At 43.2% G+C, this 27,602-nt stretch overlaps 1 protein-coding gene across 1 annotated transcript in view; it reads left to right on the top strand.

Moving 5' to 3' along the window:
* CHUK (component of inhibitor of nuclear factor kappa B kinase complex) overlaps nucleotides 1–26,990 on the top strand; it is a 125,962-nt gene extending 98,972 nt beyond the window's left edge. Inside the window, exons 14-21 of the mRNA XM_044296216.1 lie at nucleotides 122–183; nucleotides 6,072–6,181; nucleotides 7,344–7,393; nucleotides 7,481–7,577; nucleotides 7,737–7,884; nucleotides 18,334–18,461; nucleotides 20,172–20,271; nucleotides 26,255–26,990. Of these exons, the coding sequence (XP_044152151.1) occupies nucleotides 122–183; nucleotides 6,072–6,181; nucleotides 7,344–7,393; nucleotides 7,481–7,577; nucleotides 7,737–7,884; nucleotides 18,334–18,461; nucleotides 20,172–20,271; nucleotides 26,255–26,287 (728 nt within the window). The 3' untranslated portion in view covers nucleotides 26,288–26,990. The remainder of the gene's footprint in view (nucleotides 1–121; nucleotides 184–6,071; nucleotides 6,182–7,343; nucleotides 7,394–7,480; nucleotides 7,578–7,736; nucleotides 7,885–18,333; nucleotides 18,462–20,171; nucleotides 20,272–26,254) is intronic.
* The last annotated feature ends 612 nt before the right edge of the window (nucleotides 26,991–27,602 follow it).

Genomic DNA, 27,602 nt, shown 5'->3' with positions numbered 1-27,602 from the left:
CTTTATAAGACGCAGGGCCATTTCCCTTTTTTTTTGGGGGGGGGGGGGGAGTGCGCCTTATAAAGCGAAAAATACGGTATATATGCAATTTTTATTTTGTGAATATTATTTTGTCTTCTAGCATCTGAAAAGATGTTGAGAGCCTGGAAAGAGATGGAAGATCGAGCAGTTGGTTGTGCAAAGGTAAGAGGACCTGTTACCTCTCCTGACATGTCTGTTTTAGTAACTAGATTCATCCCTCTTGTAATAACAATTCTATGCTTATGACTTTGTTGTGTTATTCCTCTGTTACCCCTACTAGAAATTTATGAATGAATTGCAACAGTCTGCAATAAAGGTCTTAGTGATACCAGTTGAAAGTGTGTCCCTGCCCAGGCTGACCATATCCAATCTGTGCTGCTAGTGACTAAAGGCCCCTTTACAAAGGCTAAGAATCCACAAGAAAATCGCTATTGAGCATTCATATCTGGTGGTGTAAAATTGCCACCAATTAGCCGATGAAGAGCAAAACGCTTGTCCGACGGGTAATATGCTTGTTTGTACAGGCACTTAAAGGGAGTCTGTCACCACATTTGAGCATATTAGACTGATCAAATAGCGTTATATGTGCCACAGAGAACTTAAAAACGGTACCTTTGTTGTATCTAATGGAGTTTTCTTTCAGCCAAAAATGAACTTTTAAGATTCTGTAAATGCGCCCTCTCAAGTGCCCAGGGCAGCGTCTCAATCATCCGAGCCCCAGGCAGCACCTCCTCAACGGCTCATAACCCCGCCCTCCGTGTGCCTCTGCCCGCCCATTTACTCTCCTCCTCTCTCCTTTTCCACTGCGGCTGCGCGGTCAAATTCGTAGCGGGCGCAGTGGAAAAGGAGAGAGGAGGAGAGTAAACGGACGGGCAGAGGCACACGGAGGGCAGGGTTATGAGCCGTTGAGGAGGTGCTGCCTGGGGCTCGGACGATTGAGACACCTCCCGGGGCACTTGAGAGGGCGCATTTACAGAATCTTAAAAGTTCATTTTTGCCTGAAAGAAAACTCCATTAGATGCAACAAAGGTACCGTTTTTAAGTTCTCGGTGGCACATATAACGCTATTTGATCAGTCTAATATGCTCAAATGTGGTGACAGACTCCCTTTAAATCATCGTTTGCCGGCAGCAGATCATGCTGTTTTTAACCACCTCCCGACCGCCTAATGCACGGATGCGTCCGGAAGGTGGTTGATTCATTCCTCCTGGACGCATCCGTGTGTCATCTCGCGATAGCAGAGATTTCCTGTGAACGCGCGCACACAGGCGCGCGCGCTCACAGGAACGGAAGGTAAGCGAGTGGATCTCCAGCCTGCCAGCGGCGATCGCTCGCTGGCAGGCTGGAGATGTGATTTTCTTTTAACCCCTAACAGGTATATTAGACGCTGTTTTGATAACAGTGTCTAATATACCTGCTACCTGGTCCTCTGGTGGTCCCTTTTGTTTGGATCGACCACCAGAGGACACAGGCAGCTCAGTAAAGTAGCACCAAACACCACTACACTACACCCCCCCCTGTCACTTATTAACCCTTTATGAACCACTGATCACCCCATATAGACTCCCTGATCACCCCCCTGTCATTGATCACCCCCCTGTAAGGCTCCATTCAGAGGTCCGTATGATTTTTACGGATACATGGATCGGATCCGCAAAACGCATACGGACGTCTGAATGGAGCCTTACAGGGGGGTGATCAATGACAAGGGGGTGATCACGCATATAGACTTCCTGATCACTTCCCTGTCATTGATCACCCCCCTGTAAGGCTCCATTCAGACGTCCGTATGATTTTTACGGATCCACTGATACATGGATCGGATCCGCAAAACACATACAGACGTCTGAATGGAGCCTTACAGGGGGGTGATCACCCATATAGACTCCCTGATCACCCCCCTGTCATTTATCACCCCCCTGTAAAGCTCCATTCAGACGTCCGTATGCGTTTTGCGGATCCGTAAAAAAATCATACAGCGGTCTGAATGGAGCATTACAGGGGGGTGATCACCCCATATAGACTCCCTGATCACCCCCCTGTCATTGATCACCCCCTGTAAGGCTCCATTCAGAAATTTTTTTTGGCCCGAGTTAGCTGAATTTTTTTTTTGTTTTTGTTTTTTCTTACTAAGTCTCATATTCCACTAACTTGTGTCAAAAAATAAAATCTCACATGAACTCACCATACCCCTCACGGAATCCAAATGCGTAAAAATTTTTAGACATTTATATTCCAGACTTCTTCTCACGCTTTAGGGCCCCTAAAATGCCAGGGCAGTATAAATACCCCACATGTGACCCCATTTCAGAAAGAAGACACCCCAAGGTATTCCGTGAGGGGCATATTGAGTCCATGAAAGATTGAAATTTTTGTCCCAAGTTAGCGGAAAGGGAGACTTTGTGAGAAAATACAAAAAAAATCAATTTCCGCTAACTTGTGCCCAAAAAAAAAAAAAAATTCTAGAAACTCACCATGCCCCTCACGGAATACCTTGGGGTGTCTTCTTTCCAAAATGGGGTCACATGTGGGGTATTTATACTGCCCTGGCATGTTAGGGGCCCGAAAGCGTTAGAAGTCGTCTGGGATCCAAATGTCTAAAAATGCCCTCCTAAGGCTCCATTCACACGTCCGCAAAATGGGTCCGCATCCTTTCCGCAATTTTGCGGAAAGGGTGCGGACCCATTCATTCTCTATGGGGACGGAATGTGCTGTCCGCATCCACATTTGCGGATCCGCACTTCCGCATCCGTGCTTCCGTTTCCGCAAAAATATAGAACATGTCCTATTCTTGTCCGCAATTGCGGACAAGAACAGGCATATTCTATTATGTCGGCAATGTGCGGTCCGCAAAATGCGGAAAGCACATTGCCGCTTTCCGTGTTTTGCGGATCCGTGTCTCCGTGTTTCCGCAAAACACATTGCGGACGTGTGAATACAGCCTAAAAGGAATTTGGGCCGCTTTGCGCATCTAGGCTGCAAAAAAGTGTCACACATGTGGTATCGCCGTACTCAGGAGAAGTTGGGCAATGTGTTTTGGCGTGTCATTTTACATATACCCATGCTGGGTGAGATAAATATCTTGGTCAAATGCCAACTTTGTATAAAACAAAATGGGAAAAGTTGTCTTTTGCCAAGATATTTCTCTCACCCAGCATGGGTATATGTAAAAAGACACCCCAAAATACATTCCCCAACTTCTTCTGAGTACGGCGATACCAGATGTGTGACACTTTATTGCAGCCAAGGTGGGCAAAGGGGCACACATTCCAAAGAGCACCTTTCGGATTTCGCAGGCCATTTTTTGCACATTTTGATTGCAAAGTACTTCTCACACATTTGGGCTCCTAAATTGCCAGGGCAGTATAACTACGCCACAAGTGACCCCATTTTGGAAAGAAGACACCCCAAGGTATTCCGTGAGGGGCATGGAGAATTCCTAGAATTTTTTGTCGCAAGTTAGTGTAATATGAGACTTTGTAAGGAAAAAAAAATTAAATAAAATCATCATTTTCCGCTAACTTGTGACAAAAAATAAAAAATTCTAGGAACTTGCCATGCCCCTCACGGAATACCTTGGGGTGTCTTCTTTCCAAAATGGGGTCACTTGTGGCGTAGTTATACTGCCCTGGCAATTTAGGGGCCCAAATGTGTGAGAAGTACTTTGCAATCAAAATGTGTAAAAAATGGCCTGCGAAATCCGAAAGGTGCACTTTGGAATATGTGCCCCTTTGCCCACCTTGGCTGCAAAAAAGTGTGACACATCTGGTATCGCCGTACTCAGGAGAAGTTGGGGAATGTGTTTTGGGGTGTCATGCTGGGTGAGATAAATATCTTGGTCAAATGCCAACTTTGTATAAAAAAATTGGAAAAGTTGTCTTTTGCCAAGATATTTATCTCACCCAGCATGGGTATATGTAAAATGACACCCCAAAACACATTCCCCAACTTCTCCTGAGTACGGCGATACCAGATGTGTGACACTTTATTGCAGCCTAGGTGGGCAAAGGGGCACATATTCCAAAGAGCACCTTTCGGATTTCGCAGGCCATTTTTTACACATTTTGATTGCAAAGTACTTCTCACACATTTGGGCCCCTAAATTGCCAGGGCAGTATAACTACGCCACAAGTGACCCATTTTGGAAAGAAGACACCCCAAGGTATTCCGTGAGGGGCATGGCGAGTTCCTAGAATTTTTTATTTTTTGTCGCAAGTTAGTGGAATATGAGACTTTGTAAGAAAAAAATTAAATTAAAAATCATCATTTTCCTGCTAACTTGTGACAAAAAATAAAAAGTTCTATGAACTCACTATGCCCATCAGCGAATACCTTAGGGTGTCTACTTTCCGAAATGGGGTAATTTGTGGGGTTTTCTACTGTCCGGGCATTGTAGAACCTCAGGAAACATGACAGGTGCTCAGAAAGTCAGAGCTGCTTCAAAAAGCGGAAATTCACATTTTTGTACCATAGTTTGTAAACGCTATAACTTTTACCCAAACCATTATTTTTTTTTTTTGCCCAAACATTTTTTTTTTATCAAAGACATGTAGAACAATAAATTTAGCGAAAAATTTATATATGGATGTCGTTTTTTTTGCAAAATTTTACAGCTGAAAGTGAAAAATGTAATTTTTTGGCAAAAAAAATCGTCAAATTTCGATTAATAACAAAAAAAGTAAAAATGTCAGCAGCAATGAAATACCACCAAATGAAAGCTCTATTAGTGAGAAGAAAAGGAGGTAAAATTCATTTGGGTGGTAAGTTGCATGACCGAGCAATAAACGGTGAAAGTAGTGTAGTGCAGAAGTGTAAAAAGTGGCCTGGTCATTAAGGGGGTTTTAGCTAGCGGGGTTAAAGTGGTTATACAGCTGTCTGTTGCCGGTAAACAACAAATCTGTATGGGGATGAGAGATGGCATCAGTGACTGCTCCTCCCCATACTGTGGAGGAGACATTGCACTTGCTTTACACAACTTCAGTGGGTAAAATGCCACTATAGTAAAAGCAATAAAGAGTTCACTGGAAATTTTACTAATAGTGCAAAATAGTTCTGATAGAACAAGTCTCTGGAACCATGGTAGGAAAAATCTAGGTCTTGTGATAACGTCATAATGTATAACCAGATGGTTGTCATTAGTTATGTGGCACTGTGAATCGTTAGGGTAAATCTCAGTTATATTATAGTGCAGAGGAGAGGCTTGTTGGCTCCTCAAGTCATCATCCAAATGAAGAACTAGTCCAGAACATTGATAGTGTTAAACCCACTCTTATTTTAGATATACATAAAAAAAAAAACATCATAATGTCACAACACTATGGGCATCGCTTTTAGCAGTGGCCTTTCTCAGCCCTCTTTAAGCTCTGGTCTTTTCACTTTCTGTGGATGAGATGGCTGCTCGTCAGACGTGACCATCAAACAGCTACATCTTCCAGGAGTGCATTGCACAGTGATGTAGGTGATGTGATCACTGTACAGTGATGTAGGTTGTGCAGAAGACTGCAGACCTGGCCTTCAGTCGACTTTTCCACATATTTAGATACCACCAGGACTTAGCGTAGGACTGAATTGCCGAACAACTGGACGGTTGCAGAAACCATATGAATGAAGCACATAGGATAGGAAATACATTCAGAACATCAGAAGTGTTGTTTTTACGTTAAGGACAAAAATGGATATTCTCATTAACTGTGACACTGAAATATTATCTGGAAGTTAAGAATTTTTATATAGTAGGGCCATGCTGAGTGAACAGTTACTAGTAGTGGGCAGGAGGGCCCCACGGTTTATTGTATTGAAAGATCAGGTTTATTAATATTTGTATCATGATTTTCTTACATTTGGATACCCTGAATGAATTTTTATTTTTGAATGTGCAATACAAAGGGGTGAGTGTGACTGGTGTGTACTTGAGGGCCGGTGTAATTGGGACAATCAGTTATTGGTGTTTTCGCTGGGTTTGGGTAACCATCATTACTGTGCATTCGTACCGTCTCTATATACCAGTTAATGAGACACATTTTCTTTGTAATATCATTATGTACTTGCAGGCTGGAGAAATCTCCTTCCTAGATGACCAAATAATGGGCCTTCACACAGAGATTGTTGAACTGCAGCGGAGTCCATATGCTCGCAGACAGGGCGATGTCATGGAGCACTTGTAAGAATTGTCTCTTTTTTTTTTTTTTTATGTTTATGCATAGGTTCATCATGCAGTGTTTGTATACAGAGTGATCAGGATTAAAGGGCTTTTCTGGGCCCCGATGATGACCGATACTCAGGCTACATCATCAATATCCTCTTTGGTGGAGGTCAGACACCCTGACCGATCAGCTGTTCCTTGCAGCTTCTGGCAATGGAATTGGCACTATGAACTTAGGTAAAAGCACAGGTTCTCTCAGTGTGTAGTGGTCATGCCAGGTTACTGCAAAACAGCTCCTGTGCTTCTATCCAGAGGCTGCAGGGAAACAGCTGAGGATATATCCAGATCAGGAGCCTGGATTTTGGTTAATGTGGCATGATAGATGGCATCTATCATGCCACATTAACCAAGATCCAGGCTCCTGATCTGGATATATCCTCAGATGTTTCCCTGCAGCCTCTGGATAGAAGCACAAGAACTGTTGAGACATATGCATAGGGATTGGTTAAAATGGGTTGAAAAACAGTATTACAGGTAAGGAACAGTAAACTTGGATTGTTTTATAATGTAGAAAATGTTAGGTTTAGTGTTGGTCACTTGATGAAAACTATTTGTCAGGAATTGTCCATGTTATAAAAAAATATATAAATAATGTGTAAGGTTACTTTCACATCTGCGACACTGTGATCCGGCCACCAATTCCAGCAGAGAATGACGGGAATCGACCGGACACAAACCACAATAGTTTTCATCAGGCTGATTCTTTGCATATTTGCCTGATTGATTAATGGGGCTGGCGGGCGTTTCGGTTGCATTTAGCAGTGCTGGATCTGGGGAATTCTGGCAAGCTGTTCTCTGCCGGAATTGCTGCCACAATACCAAGGCTAAACCTGAGACATGAGCCTGCCCATTTTCATATTAAAAATGGCAGCACACATTGCATAATTTTAATTGGAAATTAGAATGCATCTGTATGCAATGGGTATTTGATTAAAGCAAAATACAATGTGACAGTTTCTATGTAGTTTAGTTATTGGGTCCATTGGAAACAGAAGTATAGTCAAAGAACCAAGTATACATCATGGCAAAACCTTGGAGTGGTGTAGGCCACTTACTTCCGAATTGCCTAATGTGCCTAAACCATGTCTGCAGATGTGATGTTTGTTTTCCTCTTCCTCAGGGAACAAAAGGCTATAGAATTATACAAGCAATTGAAGCCACGGGCCCCAGGTACAGTATGTCAGTTACAGGCTACAGTGTAAACCTCCACTTACGAGTGAGAAATAAGAATCGATTTCTTTTTATTTTTTTTTGCAGATAATGCATACAGTGATAGTACAGAGATGGTTAAAACAATTGTACTTACGGTTCAGGGCCAAGATAAAGTTCTGAAGGAGCTTTTTGGACATTTAAGGTATTTGTTATGAGTTGACTTAGATTGTGTTCTACTATGGAAGCCTAAATATAAGATATACTCTTTGATGCCATTCATCTGATATCCAGCAGTTAATAAATATAGACAGTTGTTTTTCCTCTTTCATCTTCTAATCTGATCCATATATATTGTCTCTAGTCGACTTCTAGGCTGTAAGCAGAAAATTATTGATTTACTGCCTCAAATTGAGATGACTGTGAATAACATAAAGGAAGCAGACAATTCGCTCATGCAGATGCAGGCCAAACGGCAGAGGGAGATCTGGCACCTACTGAAAATAGCTTGTGTAAGTATTTTCATGACTTAATGGAAGCACTCTGCTACTCTTCCAGTCCAATCCACTCATTTAAAGGCTATTAAAGTGGTCACCATCTTTTTTTTAGAGGTTTTCTTATCCTTTCTATTCCATTTAAAAGCTAATCACACTGACATGGACTTTAAGGGAGCCTTCACACGACCGTATAAATGGACCCGCATCTGTTCCGCAAATTTCCAGAACTGGTGCAGACCCATTCATTTAATGGGGCCGCAAAAGATGCGGCCAGCACACCGTGTGCTGTCCGCATCCGTTGTTCCGTTCTGTGTGCCCGCAAAAATGATAGAGCAGTTCCTATTCTTGTCCGCGGTTGCGGACAAGAATAGGCATTCTCTATGAAGCGCCGGCCAGATGCGGTCCGCAAAATGCGGAACGCCCACGGCCGGTATCCGTGTTTTGCGGACCGCAAAACGCTTATGGTCGTGTGAATGCTCCATAATGTTCATTTTGAGCCATATACAGCAGACTCCTTGTGTACAGAGATGTATGAAACATTTATATTTCAGTTAACAAACTCTTAAAGGGATTGTCCAGTTTAAAATGTTGTTACGATTAATTTCTGTGGGGCTGGGAATAATAATAAATACATTTGTACTCTCCTTCACAAGTCCACTTACAATCCAGTCACGCCATTTCCCGATCTCCTCCAGACTGCTGATGTAGCATATTGTTGTGGCTGCAACAGTAACATTCCCTATACCGCTGCAGCCAATCTCTGGCCTCAATGGTCTCTAGCCATACAACAGACCAGTGATTTGGCTGCAGTGGTATATGGGACAACACTACCGCATCAATAACAACATATCATGGCTGCAGACCGGAGGAGAAGCACATATAGCGGCGCTGGATTTGAAGGGGGCTCATGAAGGTGAATTCAAGTTTGTTTGTTTTTAATTATTTACAAGTCCCATACCATTTTGCCATATGAAAATTTTAAATCTGACACATTAACATAGGCCTTGATTCATTGTTTATGCTTAAAGATGCCCTGTCAGTACTATTGACAATAGTATTCCACATTAAATAATTATCGAGCATCCATTCTTATAACTTTATTTAGTTCTGGGCCCTCTGTTATTCCCACTAGAATTTTATCAATTGTCAACTGGGTGTTATCAGTTGGGGCTGTGTTCCTGCACAATTTCAAACTGCTCAGTCATTGCTGCCACTGGCAAACTGTGTAGGGAAACAATCCTAACTGGAATTTAAAAATTCATTCATATACTTTTAGTAGGGATTATAGAGGAATGGCACAACATAGTGTCATAATAGATGCTACAGAATTGCTATTTCACCTGGAATACAATTTTTTTTAATAATAGAGACATGTCAGGAGTAGTTAAGAAAACTATTGTAATTAAACAGTAAAATACATTACCTTATTCACTTGCCTACTACCGGCTGACTCCATGTGTCTGGGCGGTCAGCCCAAATTTTCTTGCAGAGACCTCAGAGCAGGGAGGCGGCTATACGTTACAGCAAGGCATCCCATAGAGAAGGCAGGGACATCATTGCTGAATTCCGTATTGCTCCTATGGTCACAGTGGTTCTGTGATACACGGGGTGCTGGCAGTTTGTGCGAGCTGCTGAGTCTACAATCCTGTACAACCACTATGTGAGCTGGAATCGCCCTTATAACTGGGGCTAATATGTCAACTCCAGTTAAAGGAGAAACAAAATATACATACATTCCATATTTCAAAATGACCATTATGAAAAGTGAACATAATAAAAAATATATATATTTTAGTTTGCTCAATTAACAAAAAATACAACATTGCATTTTCCTGGTTATAAAAATTTTAAAGAAGAAACAAAAATAAAATTGACATAAAAATAGAGCCCTGTGTATTACTGAAAAAAGACGCAAAATTTATTTACATAACTGAATGAGAAAAAAATTAGAAGCATGTACTTAAAAAAAATAAAAACTATAAAAAAAATTGCGCCCAGTCTGGAAGTAGGGAAAATGGTCCAGTCTTGAATTGTTTTTGGCACCCTGCAAACTTTTTAAAAATGAATGGGAACAAACAAAGTGGTGTAGTCCTACTCGGAAACAGCTGAATGGCAGGGGTGCAAGGTGTCCAGACTCTGGCCAAACAGATATTGATGGCCTAGCCTGAGGATAGATCTTCAGTATTAAAATCCTAGAAAACCCCATTAAAGGGATTTTACAGCCACAAGCATTTATATCTTATGTACAGAATACTTTAAAAATGTTGGATTAACTAGATCCCCACAATTATTATTATATATCCTTTTGGATCGGAATGAGAAGTCTTATAGGCCAGGCTATGCTTCTCTGGGAAGAGGGTATGCAAATCAGATGTAAGGGCACTATCCTAGAAGTCAGTGTTCAACCTTTTAAAGCGTAACTTTATTATAATTTTTTTTTATGTATAGGGGAAGTGATACTGACCCTTTTTTTGGAATATACCTTAATTACTGACTTCTGTTTTTACTTAATTGTGGAGACAAGCTCCACACTGACTACTGCTGCGATCACTGCCTCTCTACATGTGTGTGTGTGTGTGTGTGTGTGTATGTGTATATATACAGTGAGGCACAGAAGTATTTGAACACCCTGTGATTTTGCAAGTTCTCCACCTTAGAAATCGTGGAGGGGTCTGAAATTCACATTGTAGGTGTATTCCCACTCAGAGACGGAATAAAAATAAAAAAATTCAGGAAATAACATTGTATGATTTTTAAAGAATGTATTTGTCTTGCACTGCTGAACATAAGTATTTGAACACCTGAGAAAATCAGTGTTAATATTTGGTACAGAAGCCTTTGTTTGCAATTACAGATGACAAACGTTTCCTGTAGTTCTTGACCAGGTTTGCACACACTGCAACAGGGATTTTGGCCCACTCCTCCACACAGATCTCCACTAGATCTGTCAGGTTTCGGGGCTGTTGCTGAGCAACACAGAGTTTCAGCTCCGTCCAAAGATTCTTTAGTGGATTTAGATCTGGAGATTGGCTAGGCCACTCCAGAACCTTGATATGCTTCTTACAGAGCCACTCCTTGATTATCCTGGCTGTGTGCTTCAGGTCGTTTGTCATGTTGGAAGACCCAGCCACGACCCATCTTCAATGCTCTGACTGAGCAAAGGAGGTTGTTTCTCAAAATCTCACAATAAATCACCCCATTCATCCTCTCCTTAATACAGTGCAGTTGTCCTGTCCCCTTCACAGAAAACCACCCCCAAAGCATGATGTTACCATCCCCATGCTTCACAGTAGGGATGGTGTTCTTGGGATGCAACTCATCCTTCTTTTTCCTCCAAACACGAGTGAAGTTTAGACCAAAAAGTTCTACTTTGGTCTCATCTGACCACATGACTTTCTCCCATTTCTCCTCTGGATCATCCAGATGGTCATTGGCAGACTTCAGATGGGCCTGGACATGTGATGACTTGAGCAGGGGAACCTTCCGTGCAATGCATGATTTGAAACCATGACGGCGTAGTGTTCTACTGACAGTGACCTTTGAAACTGTGGTCCCAGCTCTCTTCATGTCATTGACCAGCTCCTCCCTTGTAGTTCTTGGCCGATTCCTCACCTTTCCTATCAGTAATACCCCACGAGGTGAGATCTTGCATGGAGCCCCAGTCCGAGGGAGACTGACAGTCATCTTTAGCCTCTTCCATTTTCTAATGTTTGCTCCAACAGTTGATCTATTTTGACCCAGCTTCTTGGCAATTGCCCCGTAGCCCTTTCAAGCCTTGTGGAGGTCCACAATTTTGTGTCTGGTGTCTTTTGACAGCTCTTTGGTGTTGCCCATGGTAGTAGTTGGCGTCTGACTGTGGGGTGGACAGGTATCTTTAAAGAGCTCAGACAGGTGCTACGAAGTTAGATTAATGAGTGGAGTAGAGGTGGACTTTTTAAAGGCACAGTAACCGGTCTTTGAGAGCCAGAATTCTTGCTGTTTCTCAGGTGTTCAAATACTTATGTTCAGCATAAGACAAATAAATTCTTAAAAAATCATACAATGTGATTTCCAGATTTTTTTATTTATTTTTAATATTATTTTAAACGCACCTACAATGGGAATTTCTTTTGAGTGCATGTGTCTAGCTCTTCTATATTTCAGCACTTTTTGCACAACTTGCTGTTTACTAATAAGGATCAACTCCAACATAAACAAATCGTGGCCAATTATGTGTGATGATGCAACAACAAACACCAATTTGAAAGTACACCTATTCAAAATATATTTTATTATATACCATAATTATATACCATAATTACATTATAGAAACAATAAAACCCATAAGGGACAGATTATGCAGGAGAGAATATGGAAACAATGTGTGTGTCCCGATTACATTGAACTGGTAAGGACACAAAGGCAATAACCATGATGGTTATAATTTGATGTTAAGTAACAAACCCTGCCCGAATCCTACACCCACGCAACATCCATCAATAACACTCAAACTCAGAGGGCACAATGCCTAGCTGTGTAATAGAGACAAGTGCCTGCACCCCCAGCTGGGAATGCTCACAAGTCCCCAACACACTATTACTCTTGAGCAACCTAATAGCATACACATACATGGACACAACTGTGGGGATACCAACCAGCGATCAGGAGACACACCACCCCAACGTACGTTTCGCCGTCGCTTCCTCTTAGGGGACACACATTGTTTCCATATTCTCTCCTGCATAATCTGTCCCTTATGTTTTTTATTTCTATAATGTAATTTTGGTATATTATTAACCCCTTCACGACTGCAATCTGTATATATACGTGATAGCTGCACATACCCCGTGCAGCTACCACGTATATAAACGTTCTGGCAGCTCTTTAATCCAAGCGCTGCAAAGCGCTTGGATTAAAGCTTCTGTCCCTGCACTGCTGCTGTCACGGACAGCATACAGTGCAGTAATGCCGGCAAGGGACCAATCAGAGTGGCCCCTTGCCGGCAATCGATCCGATTGGTTAGTCTGTGCAGACTAACTAATCGGATCGCTGTGTGAAAAAAATGCCGGTTTCAGGCTCTGATCTGCGCTCTGCAGATCAGAGCCTGAAATCGGTAATGTGTCCTGAAGCCCCCGTGCCCCCTTGAAGCCCCCGATCTGTGCCCCGTTCTTGTCCTGCCCCCCCCCCCCCATGCGGTCCGCCCCCTCCTGCCCCGACCTGCGCCCCCTTCTTGTCCATCTTCTGCTACTTCCTCCCGATGCGGTCCGCCCCTTCCTGCAGCCCCTTCCTGTAGGTAATGAAATGCTGCCCCCCTCTCCTCTCCCCAGTTTCCAGCGATGCCCCGTCCCCTGCCCCCGATGCGGTCCCCCTTCTGTGTGTGATGGCGGCGGCTCCATTCCTGAGCCGCCGCCATCAGCAGCGTGTGTCAGCTCTATGCTGACACTGCTGTAACCCAATAGATGCCGCAGTAGCGGCATCCATAGGGTTAATAGAGGGAGAGGGCTCCCTCTCTCTCAACCATCAGGGCTGCTGCGATCGCAGCGCCCGATGGTTGCCATGGCAACCGGACGCTTTGCAAAGGCGTCCGGTTGCCATGGCATAGGCGTCCAGTGCTGCCACCTACTGATTGTATTATACTTTGCAATGCAAGAGCATTGCAAAGTATAGTACAACCATCAGCCCCACTGGATCTTCAAGAAAAATAAATTTCCTTTTCCTATAAAAAAACAAAACAAAAAAAAACCACACATATTGGGTGTCACCGCGTCCGTAACGACCATCTCTATAAATATATCACATCATCAACACCGTCCAATAAACACCATAAAAAATAAAAACGGTGTAAAAAAATAAGCCATTTTTGTAACCTTACATCACAAAAAGTGCAACACCAAGCGATCAAAAAAGGCGTATATACCCCAAAATAGTACCAATCAAACCGTTACCTAATCCCACAAAAAATTAGCCCATATTTAAGACAATCACCCAAAAAATAAAAAGCTATGGCTCTCAGACTATGGAGACACTAAAACATCATTTTTTGGGTTTCAGAAATGTTATTATTGTGTAAAACTTAAATAAATAAGAAAAGGTATACATATTGGGTATTGCCACGTCCGTAACGATCTGCGCTATAAAACTGTCACATGACCTAACCCCTCAGATGAACGCTGTAAAAAAAAAAAAAAAAAACTGTTCCAAAACAGCCAATTTTTGGCCACCTTGTCCCATAAAGTGTAATAATGAATGATCAAAAAATCCTATGTACCCAAAAATGGTACCAATAAAAACCTCAACTCTTTCTGCAAAAAATGAGCCCCTGCACAAGACGATCGGTAGAAAAATAAAAAACATATGGCGTTCAGAAAACCAATCCAGCAAAATCTGCCTTCCAAAAACCGTATGGCATTCCTTTCCTTCTGCGCCCTGCCGTGTGCCCGTACAGCAGTTTACGACCACATGTGGGGTGTTTCTGTAAACCGCAGAATCAGAGTAATAAATATTGAGTTTTGTTTGGCTGTTAACAGTTAATGTGTTAAAGAAAAAAAATTAATAAAATAGAAAATCTGCTAAAAAAGTGAAATCTAGAAATTTAATCTCCATTTTCCTTTAATTCTTGTGGAACACCTAAAGGGTTAATAACGTTTGTAAAATTGGTTTTAAGTAACTTGAGGGGTGTAGTTTCCATAATTGGGTCATTTATGGGGGTTTCCACTATGTAAGCCCCACAAAGTGACTTCAGAGCTGAACTGGTCCTTAAAAAGTGGGTTTTGGAAATTTTCTTAAAAATTTTAAGAATTGCTTCTAAACTTCTAAGCCTCTAACGTCCTAAAAAAATAAAATAACATTTCCAAAATGATGCCAACATAAAGTAGACATATGGGGAATGTTATGTAATAAATATTTTATGAGGTATCACTTTCTGTTTTCGAAGCAGAGAAATTGAAGTTTAGAAAATTGCAAATTTTTACAATTTTTGGGTAAATATGGGATTTTTTCATAAATAAAGGTGATATATATTGACTCAAATTTATGACTGTCATGAAGTACAATGTGTCACGAGAAAACAATCTCAGAATGGCGTGGATAAGTAAAAGTGTTCCAAAGCTATTACCACATAAAGTGACGCATGTCAGATTTGTAAATTTTGACCTGGACATTGGGGCATCAATGACCCTTGGTCATGAAAGGGTTAATAAGGGGGCAAAATTCATAACAGGTGTTTGATCCATGAATCGCACAATACATTTCCTGGTTCAATTTGAATTTGTATTTAAACAGTCCTCCTCATCATGCTTTTCACATTTTGACATCATGAGACCAAGACAACACCTAAAAATTTATGAACAGTACCTTGCCGTTGCAACGCTTCCATCTGAGATCATCCAGCTTGAAGTGGCCACTGAGCTTAGTGTGTCAGCGTGGGATGCCATGTCTCAGCAGACAATAAGTCTACTTGTGAGCAGCATGAGGCATCGTTGTCAAACTGTAATTGATGCTCAAGGCCACATGACTTATTGTGACATTTAATTTTTTTTGTGGGGGTATAACCACCACTGTTGTTGGCTTTAGTTTCAATAATAGTTTTGAGATGAAGAAATCACCATTGCATGCTTCTATTTAGATGCCCTAATTTAAGGCCTCATGCACACAACAGTATTTTTTCACGGTCCGCAAAAACGGTGTCCGTGATCTGTGACAGTTTTTTCGTCCGTGGGTCTTCCTTGATTTCTGGAGGATCCACGGACATGAAAAAAAAGTCGTTTTGGTGTCCGCCTGGCCGTGCGGAGCCAAACGGATCCGTCCTGAATTACAATGCAAGTCAACGGGGACGGATCCGTTTGACGTTGACACAATATGGTGCCGTTTCAAACTGATCCGTCCCCATTGACTTTCAATGTAAAGTCTGGAGTTCTTTTATACCATCGGATTGGAGTTTTCTCCAATCCGATGGTATATTTTAACTTGAAGCGTCCCCATCACCATGGGAACGCCTCTGTTAGAATATACTGTCGGATATGAGCTACATCGTGAAACTCAGATCCGACAGTACATTCTAACACAGAGGCGTTCCCATGGTGATGGGGACGCTTCAGGTTAGAATATACTGAAAAACTGTGTACATGACTGCCCCCTGTTTTTAACTCATTGGTGGCCAGTGCGGCCGCCCCCCCCCCTCCCTCCCCTGTAGTTATCTCATTGGTGTCCAGTGGGCCCCCCCTCCCTCCCCTGTAGTTAACTCATTGGTGTCCAGTGGGCCCCCCCTCCCTCCCCTGTAGTTAACTCATTGGTGTCCAGTGGGCCCCCCCTCCCTCCCCTGTAGTTAACTCATTGGTGTCCAGTGGGCCCCCCCTCCCTCCCCTGTAGTTAACTCATTGGTGTCCAGTGGGCCCCCCCTCCCTCCCCTGTAGTTAACTCGTTGGTGGCCAGTGGGCCCTCTCCCCTCCCTCCCCCTCCTAATTAAAATCGCCCCCCCCCCCCCCATCATTGGTGGCAGTGGAGAGTACCGATCGGAGTCCCAGTGTAATCGCTGGGGCTCCGATCGGTAACCATGGCAACCGGGACGCTACTGCAGTCCCGGTTGCTTAGCAATTTGTAGAAGCTTCATACTTAACTGCGAGCTGCGATGTCTGTGACCGGCCGGGAGCTCCTCCTACTGGTAAGTGAAAGGTCTGTGCGGCGCATTGCCTATAGCACAGACCTGTCACTTACCAGTAGGAGGAGCTCCCGGCCGGTCACAGACATCGCTGCTTGCAGGTAAGTATACAAATTGCTAAGTAACCATGGCAACCGGGACTGCAGTAGTGTCCAGGTTGCCATGGTTACCGATCGGAGCCCCAGCGATTACACTGGGACTCCGATCGGTACTCTCCACTGCCACCAATGATAGGGGGGGGGGGCGATTTTAATTAGGAGGGGGAGGGAGGGGAGAGGGCCCACTGGCCACCAACGAGTTAACTACAGGGGAGGGAGGGGGGGCCCACTGGACACCAATGAGTTAAAAACAGGGGGGGGGGGGGGTCTGCCCCCTGCTGCCTGACAGCACCTGCCAGGCAGCAGGGGACAGTCATGTACACAGTTTTCTAACCTGAAGCGTCGTGTGCATGAGGCCTAATGATGTAAAAAGTTCACTCTACAGTGATATTATATTTTCCATAAATTTCACCTGAAAGCCAAATATCCCTAACTTTTTGTGAGCAGTGTGTGTATGTATGTGTAATATACCGTATGTTTCGCCCTATAAGACACACCGGCCCATAAGACGCACCTAGGTTTTTTAGGTAAATAAGAAAAAAAATATTTTGAACCAAAAGGTGTGCTTTTAGTGGGTTTTGAACTAATGGTGCTGTTTTGGGGGCATCTGTGAATGACGCGCTGTTTTGGGGGCATCTGTGGAGGACGCGCTGTTTTGGGGGCATCTGTGGAGGACGCGCTGTTTTGGGGGCATCTGTGGAGGACGCGCTGTTTTGGGGGCATCTGTGGAGGACGCGCTGTTTTGGGGGCATCTGTGGAGGACGCGCTGTTTTGGAGGCATCTGTGGAGGACGCGACACTGCTAGGGGGGCATCTGTGGAGGACGCGACACTGCTAGGGGGGCATCTGTGGAGGACGCGACACAGCATCTTATGCTATGTGTCATCCTCAGATTCCCTCCTCCCCCCCCATCCCAATAACAGTGTCCCTGTGTAGTGAATGACCCCCAATTCAGGGGGTGGGGGTCGGCATCTTATTTTGTAATGGCAGCGGAGCCCGGTGCAGTCACTGTATTCTATTACACTGGGCCCCACTCACTGTAGTAATCATATAGGCAATGTTAAACTGTAGAATTACTCTCCAATCCAGCCTGTAGTACTTACTACTAACTTCTGTAGCAGGCAGGAGGCCGGGCGCTGGCAGCGTAACTCACTACGTCACACGCCGCCTGCTTCATTCGTAAAGTGGGAAGAGCAGGCGCGTGATGTAGTGAGTTATGCTGCCGCCTCCTGCCTGCTATGGAAGATTGTAGTAAGTACTACAGGCTGGATTGGAGAGTAATTCTACTTTTCAACATTGCCTATATGATTACTACAGTGAGTGGGGCCCGGTGTAATAGAATACAGTAACTGCATCAAGCCCCGCTGCCATTACAAAACAGCAGTGCGGCAGCGGTGTATCAGTGTAAATTCCGCCCCATAAGACGCAGTGCTATTTTTTTGGGGCGGGAAGAATCTTGTAGGGCGAAAAATACGGTCGTTTATAGATATGTCAATGTGGAGAGAGGCAGTCAGTTCCGTCATAGAATGCTGTGAATCGTCCACCCACAAACCATTTGCCAGGTTTCAGCCAGATCACCTTCAGACCCCATTATAGGTAATGTGTTTTATTAACCTTCACTAACTGGAGATAAGGATTTCGGGATGTTCCATATAAATTGTCACAAATATTGCAAATATCCCATTTGCGTATTCTGTTGGTATAAAAATCACACAGTTGTCTTTCTTTTTAGACACAGAGCTCTGCGCGCTCTCTGGGACCTTCCAGTTTAGAAACATCCAGTACTCCTCGTACGTCAGGCTGGTCAGACCCTTCCCCACAGGCACTTTCATCTATGCTGATCTCAAAAGACAAGAACAAGTATGGTGCATTATATATCGCATATAATGTTTGTACAGTATACAGTCATGGCCAAAAGTTTTGAGAATTACATAAATATTGGAAATTGGAAAAGTTGCTGCTTAAGTTTTTATAATAGCAATTTGCATATACTCCAGAATGTTATGAAGAGTGATCAGATGAATTGCATAGTCCTTCTTTGCCATGAAAATTAACTTAATCCCCCAAAAAACTTTCCACTGCTGTCATTAAAGGACCTGCTGAGATCATTTCAGTAATCGTCTTGTTAACTCAGGTGAGAATGTTGTCGAGCACAAGGCTGGAGATCATTGTCGGGCTGATTGGGTTAAAATGGCAGACTTGACCTGTTAAAAGGAGGGTGATGCTTGAAATCATTGTTCTTCCATTGTTAACCATGGTGACCTGCAAAGAAACGCGTGCAGCCATCATTGCATTGCATAAAAATGGCTATACAGGCAAGGATATTGTGGCTACTAAGATTGCACCTCAATCAACAATTTATAGGACCATCAAGAACTTCAAGGAAAGAGGTTCAATTCTTGTTAAGAAGGCTTCAGGGCGTCCAAGAAAGTCCAGCAAGAGCCAGGATAGTCTCCTAAAGAGGATTCAGCTGCGGGATCGGAGTGCCACCAGTGCAGAGCTTGCTCAGGAATGGCAGCAGGCAGGTGTGAGCGCATCTGCACGCACAGTGAGGCGAAGACTTTTGGAAGATGGCCTGGTGTCAAGAAGGGCAGCAAAGAAGCCACTTCTCTCCAAAAAAAAGGGACAGGGACAGATTGATCTTCTGCAGAAAATATAGTGAATGGACTGCTGAGGACTAGGGCAAAGTCATATTCTCCAATGAAGCCTCTTAAGCCTCTTTCCGATTATTTGGGGCATCAGGAAAAAGGCTTGTCCTGAGAAGAAAAGGTGAGTGCTACCATCAGTCCTGTGTCATGCCAACAGTAAAGCATCCTGAGACCATTCATGTGTGGGGTTGCTTCTCATCCAAGGGAGTGGGCTCACTCACAATTTTGCCCAAAAACATAGCCATGAATAAAGAATGGTACCAAAACACCCTCCAACAGCAACTTCTTCAATCTAACAACAGTTTGGCGAAGAACAATGCATTTTCCAGCACGATGGAGCACCGTGCCATAAGGCAAAAGTGATAACTAAGTGGCTCGGGGACCAAAACTTTGACATTTTGGGTCCATGGCCTGGAAACTCCCCAGATCTTAATCCCATTGAGAACTTGTGGTCAATCCTCAAGAGGCGGGTGGACAAACAAAAACCCACTAATTCTGACAAACTCCAAGAAGTGATTATGAAAGAATGGGTTGTTATCAGTCAGGAATTGGCCTAGAAGTTGATTGAGAGCATGCCCAGTCGAATTGCAGAGGTCCTGAAAAAGAAGGGCCAACACTGCAAATATTGACTCTGCATAAATGTCATGTAATTGTCGATAAAAGCCTTTGAAACGTATGAAGTGCGTGTAATTATATTTCACTACATCACAGAAACAACTGAAACAAAGATCTAAAAGCAGTTTAGCAGCAAACTTTGTGAAAACTAATATTTGTGTCATTCTCAAAACTTTTGGCCACGACTGTATGTAGTCTTAACTTCTTTGAACACTTGCTATTTTTGCATTCGATAATTGCGAATATGTATTAGTTGTAAAGTCCTATTATTTAAACATGTACAATAACTATTAAATACAATTTTCAGAGAGACCTTTAAACGCGCCATAGATGAAAACCTGTTTTATCAGAAGCAGCTCAGCACTTTGATCATGGAAAGCACAATGGAACAAGAAAGAAGCTTAATTGTAAGTGTGTGTTCGTGTATAACCCTGTGTATGTATATTATATAATTTTGTGTGTGTATGTGTATATATGTAAATATATATATATGTATTCACCCCCCCCCCCCCCCCCCTTGACTTTTTTCATGTTTTGGGGCCTCACAACCTGGAATTAACATGGATTGTATGACGATTTGCATCATTTAATTTACAGAACATGCCCACAACTTTTGAAGATGATGTTTTGTTTGTTTTGTTTTTTGTGTGAAGCAAACCACAAATAGGAGAAAATAACAGAAAAAGCATGACTATTCAAACCCCCCCTTCCCCCCGAGTAAATACTTTGTAGAGCCACCTTATGTGGCAATTACAGCTCCAAGTTGCTTTGGATAAGTCTCTATGAGCTTTCCACATCTTACCACTGGGATTTTTGCCCATTCCTCCTTGCAAAACTGCTCCAGCTCCTTCAAGTTGGATGGTGTGCACTTGTGAACAGCAATCTTTAAAGAGGACCTTTCACCGATCCTGACATTGTGAACTAAGTATACAGACCTGGAGAGCGGCGCCCGGGGATCTCACTGAACTTACTGTTATACCTGGGCGCCGCTCTGTTCTCCTGCTATGCCGTCCGGTATCTTCGTTCATTAAGTTATAGTAGGCGGAGTCTGCCCTTGTTCTGCTGTAGCACTGGCCAATCGCATCACAGAGCTCACAGCCTGGGAGAAAATAACCTCCCAGGCTGTGAGCTCTGCGCTGCGATGGGCCAGTGCTACAGCAGAACAAGGGCAGACTCTGCCTACTATAACTTAGTGAACGAAGATACCGGACGGCATAGCAGGAGAACAGGGCGGCGCCCAAGGATAATAGTAAGTGCAGTGAGATCTGTATACTTAGTTCACAATGTCAGGATCGGTGAAAGGTCCTCTTTAAGTCTTACCACAGATTTTCTATTGGATTGAGATCTGGACTTTGACTAGGCCATTCCAACACATTTACACGTTTCCCCTTTAAAGGATAACTCTGGTATTTTATATCACCTTGGTGGCCCTATTTCAACTTTTCACTGTGTATTCAATTACCCCTTAATTCCACATTTTTGTTCCCTGTACTGCCTACTTCTACCAGTGCTTAAAATAGGGTTGATAGGCATGGTCTGTCTATCTGTTGAAGAACGGAGGACGCAGAAGCACGCTGCGTGCATGGTCAGATTACAGACAGCCAGGGACTGTAAGTAAATGATTAAAGCCAGGTCCTCCCCAGCAGCTGATAACAGTGCCTGGGCTGTGTGCACTTCTCCCTGTCCCTGCGCTTGGCAGACGCTCCCTCACTCAGCAGAGCTGGAGAATGCAGAGTTGAAGCAGCGCACGACAGGGAAGGGAGATCTGCCATCTGCTCAGTGTATAAATGAAAGCAACATGTGGTAAGAGAACCCCTTTGTGCTGCAGGAGATTAACCCTTTAGGGGGAGGGCTCTGGTAACTGACACTTTTGGGGTGCTATTGTCACTAGCTAGTGAGGGCAGGCGGGATTAGCCTCAAGGTGAGGGCAGTGGCAGCCATCTTAACTGAATAGTGAAATTGCAGTATTATGCAGACTGGTTGCTAAGAGCTGAATCTTATTAAATATGGGGCAAGTCAGTCTAATAGTAACTGATTCTGGAATATCATGTTATTAGTAACTACATATATGAAAATTGAAATTAGGGTCTAAATGCAGACATCCCAACCTGCAAAAACTCATTTCCGGGAGGTTTTCTTTTCTTTTTTTCACCAACTTTTCATTACATTTTCAAAACGTATGCAGTATCTGCACACTTTGCTCTATGGTGTGGAGGACTGGGCTCATTACCCTGCCCCAAACGATCATATTTATGTATATGATTAAAGGGATTCTGTCTCCACCTATAAGCCCTGTGAGCTAAACATATGCTCTTGTCCAGGGTAGAATTCTGATTTCTAAGGTGGCCTTATAAAAGCTATTTGTGGCTTTATTCTGCAGAAAAACGGGTTTTAATAACCTGTCAATCATTGAATTAAGGTGCCCAAGCAGGGGAGGTCCTGCTTTGAGATCCCGCGCGTGCGCACAGGCTCAGCCTGATGCTCCGTTGCAGACTGCTGGCATCGGCTTCTTCTTGCACTGTGCGCACGCGCCGAGAAGGCGACGCTGCTACAGGTTGCCGGAAAGGTTTACTGCGAGTTAACCTTTCCGGGATATATTGTTTCACATGCGGGCGTCAGGGAGCCGCTATCTAATAGCGGGAGACTCCCTGAACGTCCTGGAGACTTGAGATCCCTGTAAATGTGACAGTTATCCTTTAAACCACTGAAGTGCTGCTTTAGCAGTGTGTTTGGTGTCATTGTCCTGCTTTAAGGTGAACCTCCGTCCTAGCTGCAAATCACGCACAGAGTGGTACAGGTTTTTCTCAAGAATATCCCTGTATTTGGCACCATTCCCTCAACTCTGACCAGTTTCCCAGTCCCAGCTGCTGAAAAACATCCCCACAGCATGATGCTGCCACCACCATGTTTCACTGTGGGGATGGTGTTCTTTGGGTGATGTGATGTGTTGGGTTTGCGCCAGACATAGCGTTTTGTTTGGCCAAAAAGTTCAATTTTAGTCTCCTCGGACCAGAGCACCTTCCTCCATACATTTTGGGAGTCTCTCACATGCCTTTTCACAATCTCACAATGTGCTGCCTATCTGATTAATGCCCTCCTTGCCTGGTCCGTGAGTTTTGGTGGGAAGCCATCTCTTGGCAGGTTTGCTGTTGTGCCATGTTCTTTCCATTTGGTTATGATAGATTTGATGGTGCTCCTGGGCATCATCAAAGATTTGGATTTTTTTTTTTTTTTCATAACCTAACCCTGACTTGTACATCTCTACAACATTGTCCCTTACTTGTTTGGAGACTTCCTTGCTCTTCATGGCAGTGTTTGGTTAGTTATGCATCTTGCTTAGGTGTTGCAACCTCTGGGGCCTTTCAAAATAAGGTGTGTATATGTAATGACAGATCATGGGACCCTTACATTGCACACAGGTGGACCTAATTTCACTAATTATGTGACTTCTGAAGGTAATTGGTTGCACCAGAGCTTTTTATGTGCTTCCTAACAAAGGCGGTGAATACATACGCACATGCCAATTTTCTGTTTTCTATTTTCTATTTCTAAACAATAGTTTTATTTATATATTTTTCTCATTTCACTTCACCAACTTGGACTATTGTGTTCTGATCCATCACATAAAATTCAGATTAACAAAACATTGAACTTAAGACTGTAATGTAAAAAAAGCCGAAAAAAGTCAATAGGGTGAATACATTTGCAAGGCACTGTATATATATTATAATCATTTTTTATTTTTTTTGCAACTTAGGAAGTGGAATACTGGGTTTACATTGTTTCTACTGGCATAAAGATTTACAGTTGCTTACTAGAAACTGTGTTGTAAAAAGTTACGTCTAGTTTCAGTGTAACTCCTGTTAAACAAAACAAAATCGCCTTTAAACCACACTGTTGTGCCCAAAACGTTTTACCTACCTGAATGCTGCTTTTCTGGGTCACAGCTGAAGTATTGGCCATGGCTGTGGCATTGGTTGGAGTCAGTTAAATTCCATCTATTGTCTGTGGCCTAATAGAGGACATTAAGATAATCTCTGAAATGGGTAACATTCTCTGCACTAAAAGTTTGGGGAAATGTATGGCTATATGGGATTGGCCTAAAGTTGAGTTCACCTCTGAAGCCCATCAGTGGCTGCACATCTGGGCAGCAATTAAATGTAGCGCTAACCGGGGTTATGGAAACAGCCAAGCTAGTGGTACAAGCTATGGGTTGTTTCCATAATCCCACCAATCACCACCTGGATGTGGCATCCAGCAACCATATGGATGCTGCGTTCTCTAGGGCCATCAGGACCTGCGTCTTATCTCATCTAAAACAATGTCTTATCTCATACAATGGGGGCATATCGCTAGGATACATCGAGAACGGAGCCCCGAAAGTGGTGGAGGGCACACTGCGACCTCCATTCATTTCTATGGGGCCGCCGAGCACTGGCTCAGCTATTTTTCCATTGGGCCCATAGAAGTGAATTGTCATGCACGGTGCGGTCCCATTCACTACTATGGGGAAATTGCTTGGTGGTGGCCAGACAGGTGGTCCTCCAGTCAGCACTTTGAGGGGCTCTGTTTAGGAGATATAAGACAATGGGGGCATATGCGATATTGTCCCATTGTCTGAGATGAGACATCCTCTTTAATCATTATACCACAAAATATCTGTAAATCGTTAGTGCGTAGAGTATGTATGGAGTGTGCTCATGAACTGAACCGCTCTATACGCAGCAAGTGCCAGCTTTATCGCCCATCCGTCATAAATTCATTAAGAATTTTGTTCCCCATCCCCATTGACAACATATGGTGAATTAAAATGGTACCATTAAAAATATAATTTGTACCGCAAATAAACAATCTGTCATTTCTATGTGAAAGGAAAAGTCGTGGCTCTAAAAGGCATGACCGTGGTGCTGCTGTGCCCATGTTATGGACCAAAAATGCCGGTCCCCAAAACACAGGCATCGGCCATGTGAACTCTTCATCACGGTGCGGACCCGTTGACTTCATATTCTATCTTTTGCAGTGTGGAGGCACAGACCCGGAAGCACATTGGCACAGCCGTGCCACAGTCGTGTGAATGTGCAATTAGTCACATCCTGTATGTAGATATGGAAAAAATCACGTAAAATAATGTACTAACACAATAGATGCAGACATTATATATGGACTAAGCTCTCATTCTGGTATGATAAAATCTGAGACTCTTAGCCAATATATTTTGATCAAAACACATCTGTGCCCACCTACCCTCGCCTAGGTGTGTCTCAGCCAGGCAAGCGCCCCTCTAAACCTATTTATGCCCTTGGGCATCTATATTCAGGAGAGCAGACCCTGCACATATAGTGTGCTGCTCCTAGTTACCTGTGTGTGCATCAAGCAACCAATGAGAGGAGTATCATGCACATTTATATGTACCACTTAAGGTCACCTATGGGCTAGGCGGGGCAAAAGTACGCAAAAATACTCCCCAGATAATAGGAGTGCATTCACACTAGAAGGTGCCACTCCTTCAAGAACATAAATGTATCAAAAATCATTGAAAAAGATACAAAACATCCTTTAGATATGCAATAAATATTTAATATGGGAATACCCCTTTAATATAGTTTGGCATGAAAAGGGATGCATTCATTTGATAACATATTATTCATATTTCATCGGGCGTTCCCAGAGGTTGTCTTATATCCATTTGCAAGCAATGCCGGTTGTTCTCAAAGCTTTCAGGGATATGGGAACTATTCCCAGTTATAGATTTAAAGGGTGTGTCTTATCTCAGACACAGATAAGTCTCCTAGCGATATGCCCCCAATGTCATATAGGTGCGGGTCTCGCCTTCGGGACCTGTTCCTATCTCCAGAATGGGCCCCTGATAGCAACGGAGAGTGCAGCAGAAGGCATAATCTATTTGCTTCTGTGGGAGTTTTGAAAATAGCCTAGCTTTGACTCTGTTGTTTTTGACAGTCCCATAGAGGTGAATGTAGAGTTAGCTGAGAATGCGCAGTGCGCTCTCAATTCACTTCTATGGGACTTCAGAAAATAGCAGAGCCGTTAGCTCAGCCATTTCTGTCAGGACCATAGAAGTGAATAGACTCTCTCCTTTACTTTCAGGGGGTCCATTCTGGAGAGAGTAGCAGGTCCCAGAAGTGGGACCTGTAAGTATCTGACATTGGTGGCATATCCTAGCGATATGCCACTAGAGGGTGAGATTACACAAATCCTTCAAGTTCCATTTATGTAATCAAATTTTTTCCCCCTTAAATTGTAAGAAAAAAAAGATACAAAAAGAGGCCACAAATAATTTAGTAGTATACCAAACTATTCTTTGAGAGTAGGATATGATATTTTATGATATGTTATTTTACTAATATAGTATTTATTTGTTCATCTGTTTAGAGCATGGACTGGAGCTGGTTGCAGCAGCAATGAAGACATTCCACACCGACCAATCTTCCACAGTCTACACATTTTCTCAAAGCATGACAGTAATAGATTTTATTTTGAATGCAAACCAATATTGGTTTTGTAAGTAGCCAGTTTGTCAACAGTGCCTTCCTTCCTTGATGTTCTCTCCGTACCACAATATGTAAGCCGTGTAGTTCAATAGTACTGTGGAAGGAGGAAAACCTAGTAGTTACAAAATTTTATTTACTTCTTTAAATCAAATTTTAGTTGCAAGATGTAACTCCAGTTTCTAGTATTTCAATTTTATGAAAGATTGCTTTTACAAATGCAATACTCCTACTTCCTCTGAGAGGAAAAAATTCACCCGACACTGTAAATTGACCCTTGAAATTCAGCTTGTATAAATTAGCTTTTCTCAAATGTGTATGATTTTCACTTGTAAAAAAAATCTATCTTTTGTTATGAATGTATCTTCATTTCAAAGATGTTATGGCTCCTTCGCTCTTTTGGTGCATTTTTTATTCTTTTTTATATCAAACTAGCAGGACCCGGCTTCGCACGGGTATATTTAATCTATTTCATTTAATATTTGTGTCTTGTTAAAAGATAAACAGTATCCACTATAACAGTGACATCTACAGTACCCCGCCCCTTTAACAGGTGACCTCTACAGCGGCTGCCCCTTTATTAGTGACCTCCACAGTACCCCATCTCGTTAACAGTGATTTCCATAATAACCCGTCCCCTTAACAGTGACCTCTACAAAGCTCTTTTCCCTTAAAATGTGACCTTCACAACACCCCGCCCCCTTAACAATGACTCACCCCGCCCCCTTAACAATGACTTCCCTCCCACCCACCCCTGCAGCTGACAAAAGTAGATTTTTACCTTCATTTTTTCATTTTCGGCTGCACAGTTAGGGGGAAGGGGCTTAACCAGGGGCCGTGGCTTAGTGGGATCCTGGAGGCGGGCTTTCCAAGTGAGTCTTTTGAGGGTGGCCTGAATGGCCATCCTACCTGCCCCTGAAGTGTGACCTCCACAGCACCCTGCCTCTTTAAAGCTGATTTACAGCAGGGAAGAAAAATTGTTAGGTTGTTATGGAAACCTGGTGTAAAACTGTGTGTATGTAGAGACTAAGGGCCTGGGAGCTTCTATTGGCTGATAAGGCCATTTTCGCAGTCCGGAAGAGGAAGTCGCGCACTTCCACTCCGGTAACAACGTTCCCCAAGCTTATTTCAGGACTATACCAATACAGGCCACTAGGTGGCAGCATTGTATTGGTATGGTGCAAATGAAGTCTTCAATGATGGCTATATAGCCATCAATGAACACAATGGGC

The sequence above is a fragment of the Bufo gargarizans genome, chromosome 6 (assembly GCF_014858855.1).
Source record: "Bufo gargarizans isolate SCDJY-AF-19 chromosome 6, ASM1485885v1, whole genome shotgun sequence".
NCBI classification, from domain to species: Eukaryota; Metazoa; Chordata; class Amphibia; order Anura; family Bufonidae; genus Bufo; species Bufo gargarizans.
This window is presented reverse-complemented; position numbering and strand designations above follow the sequence as displayed.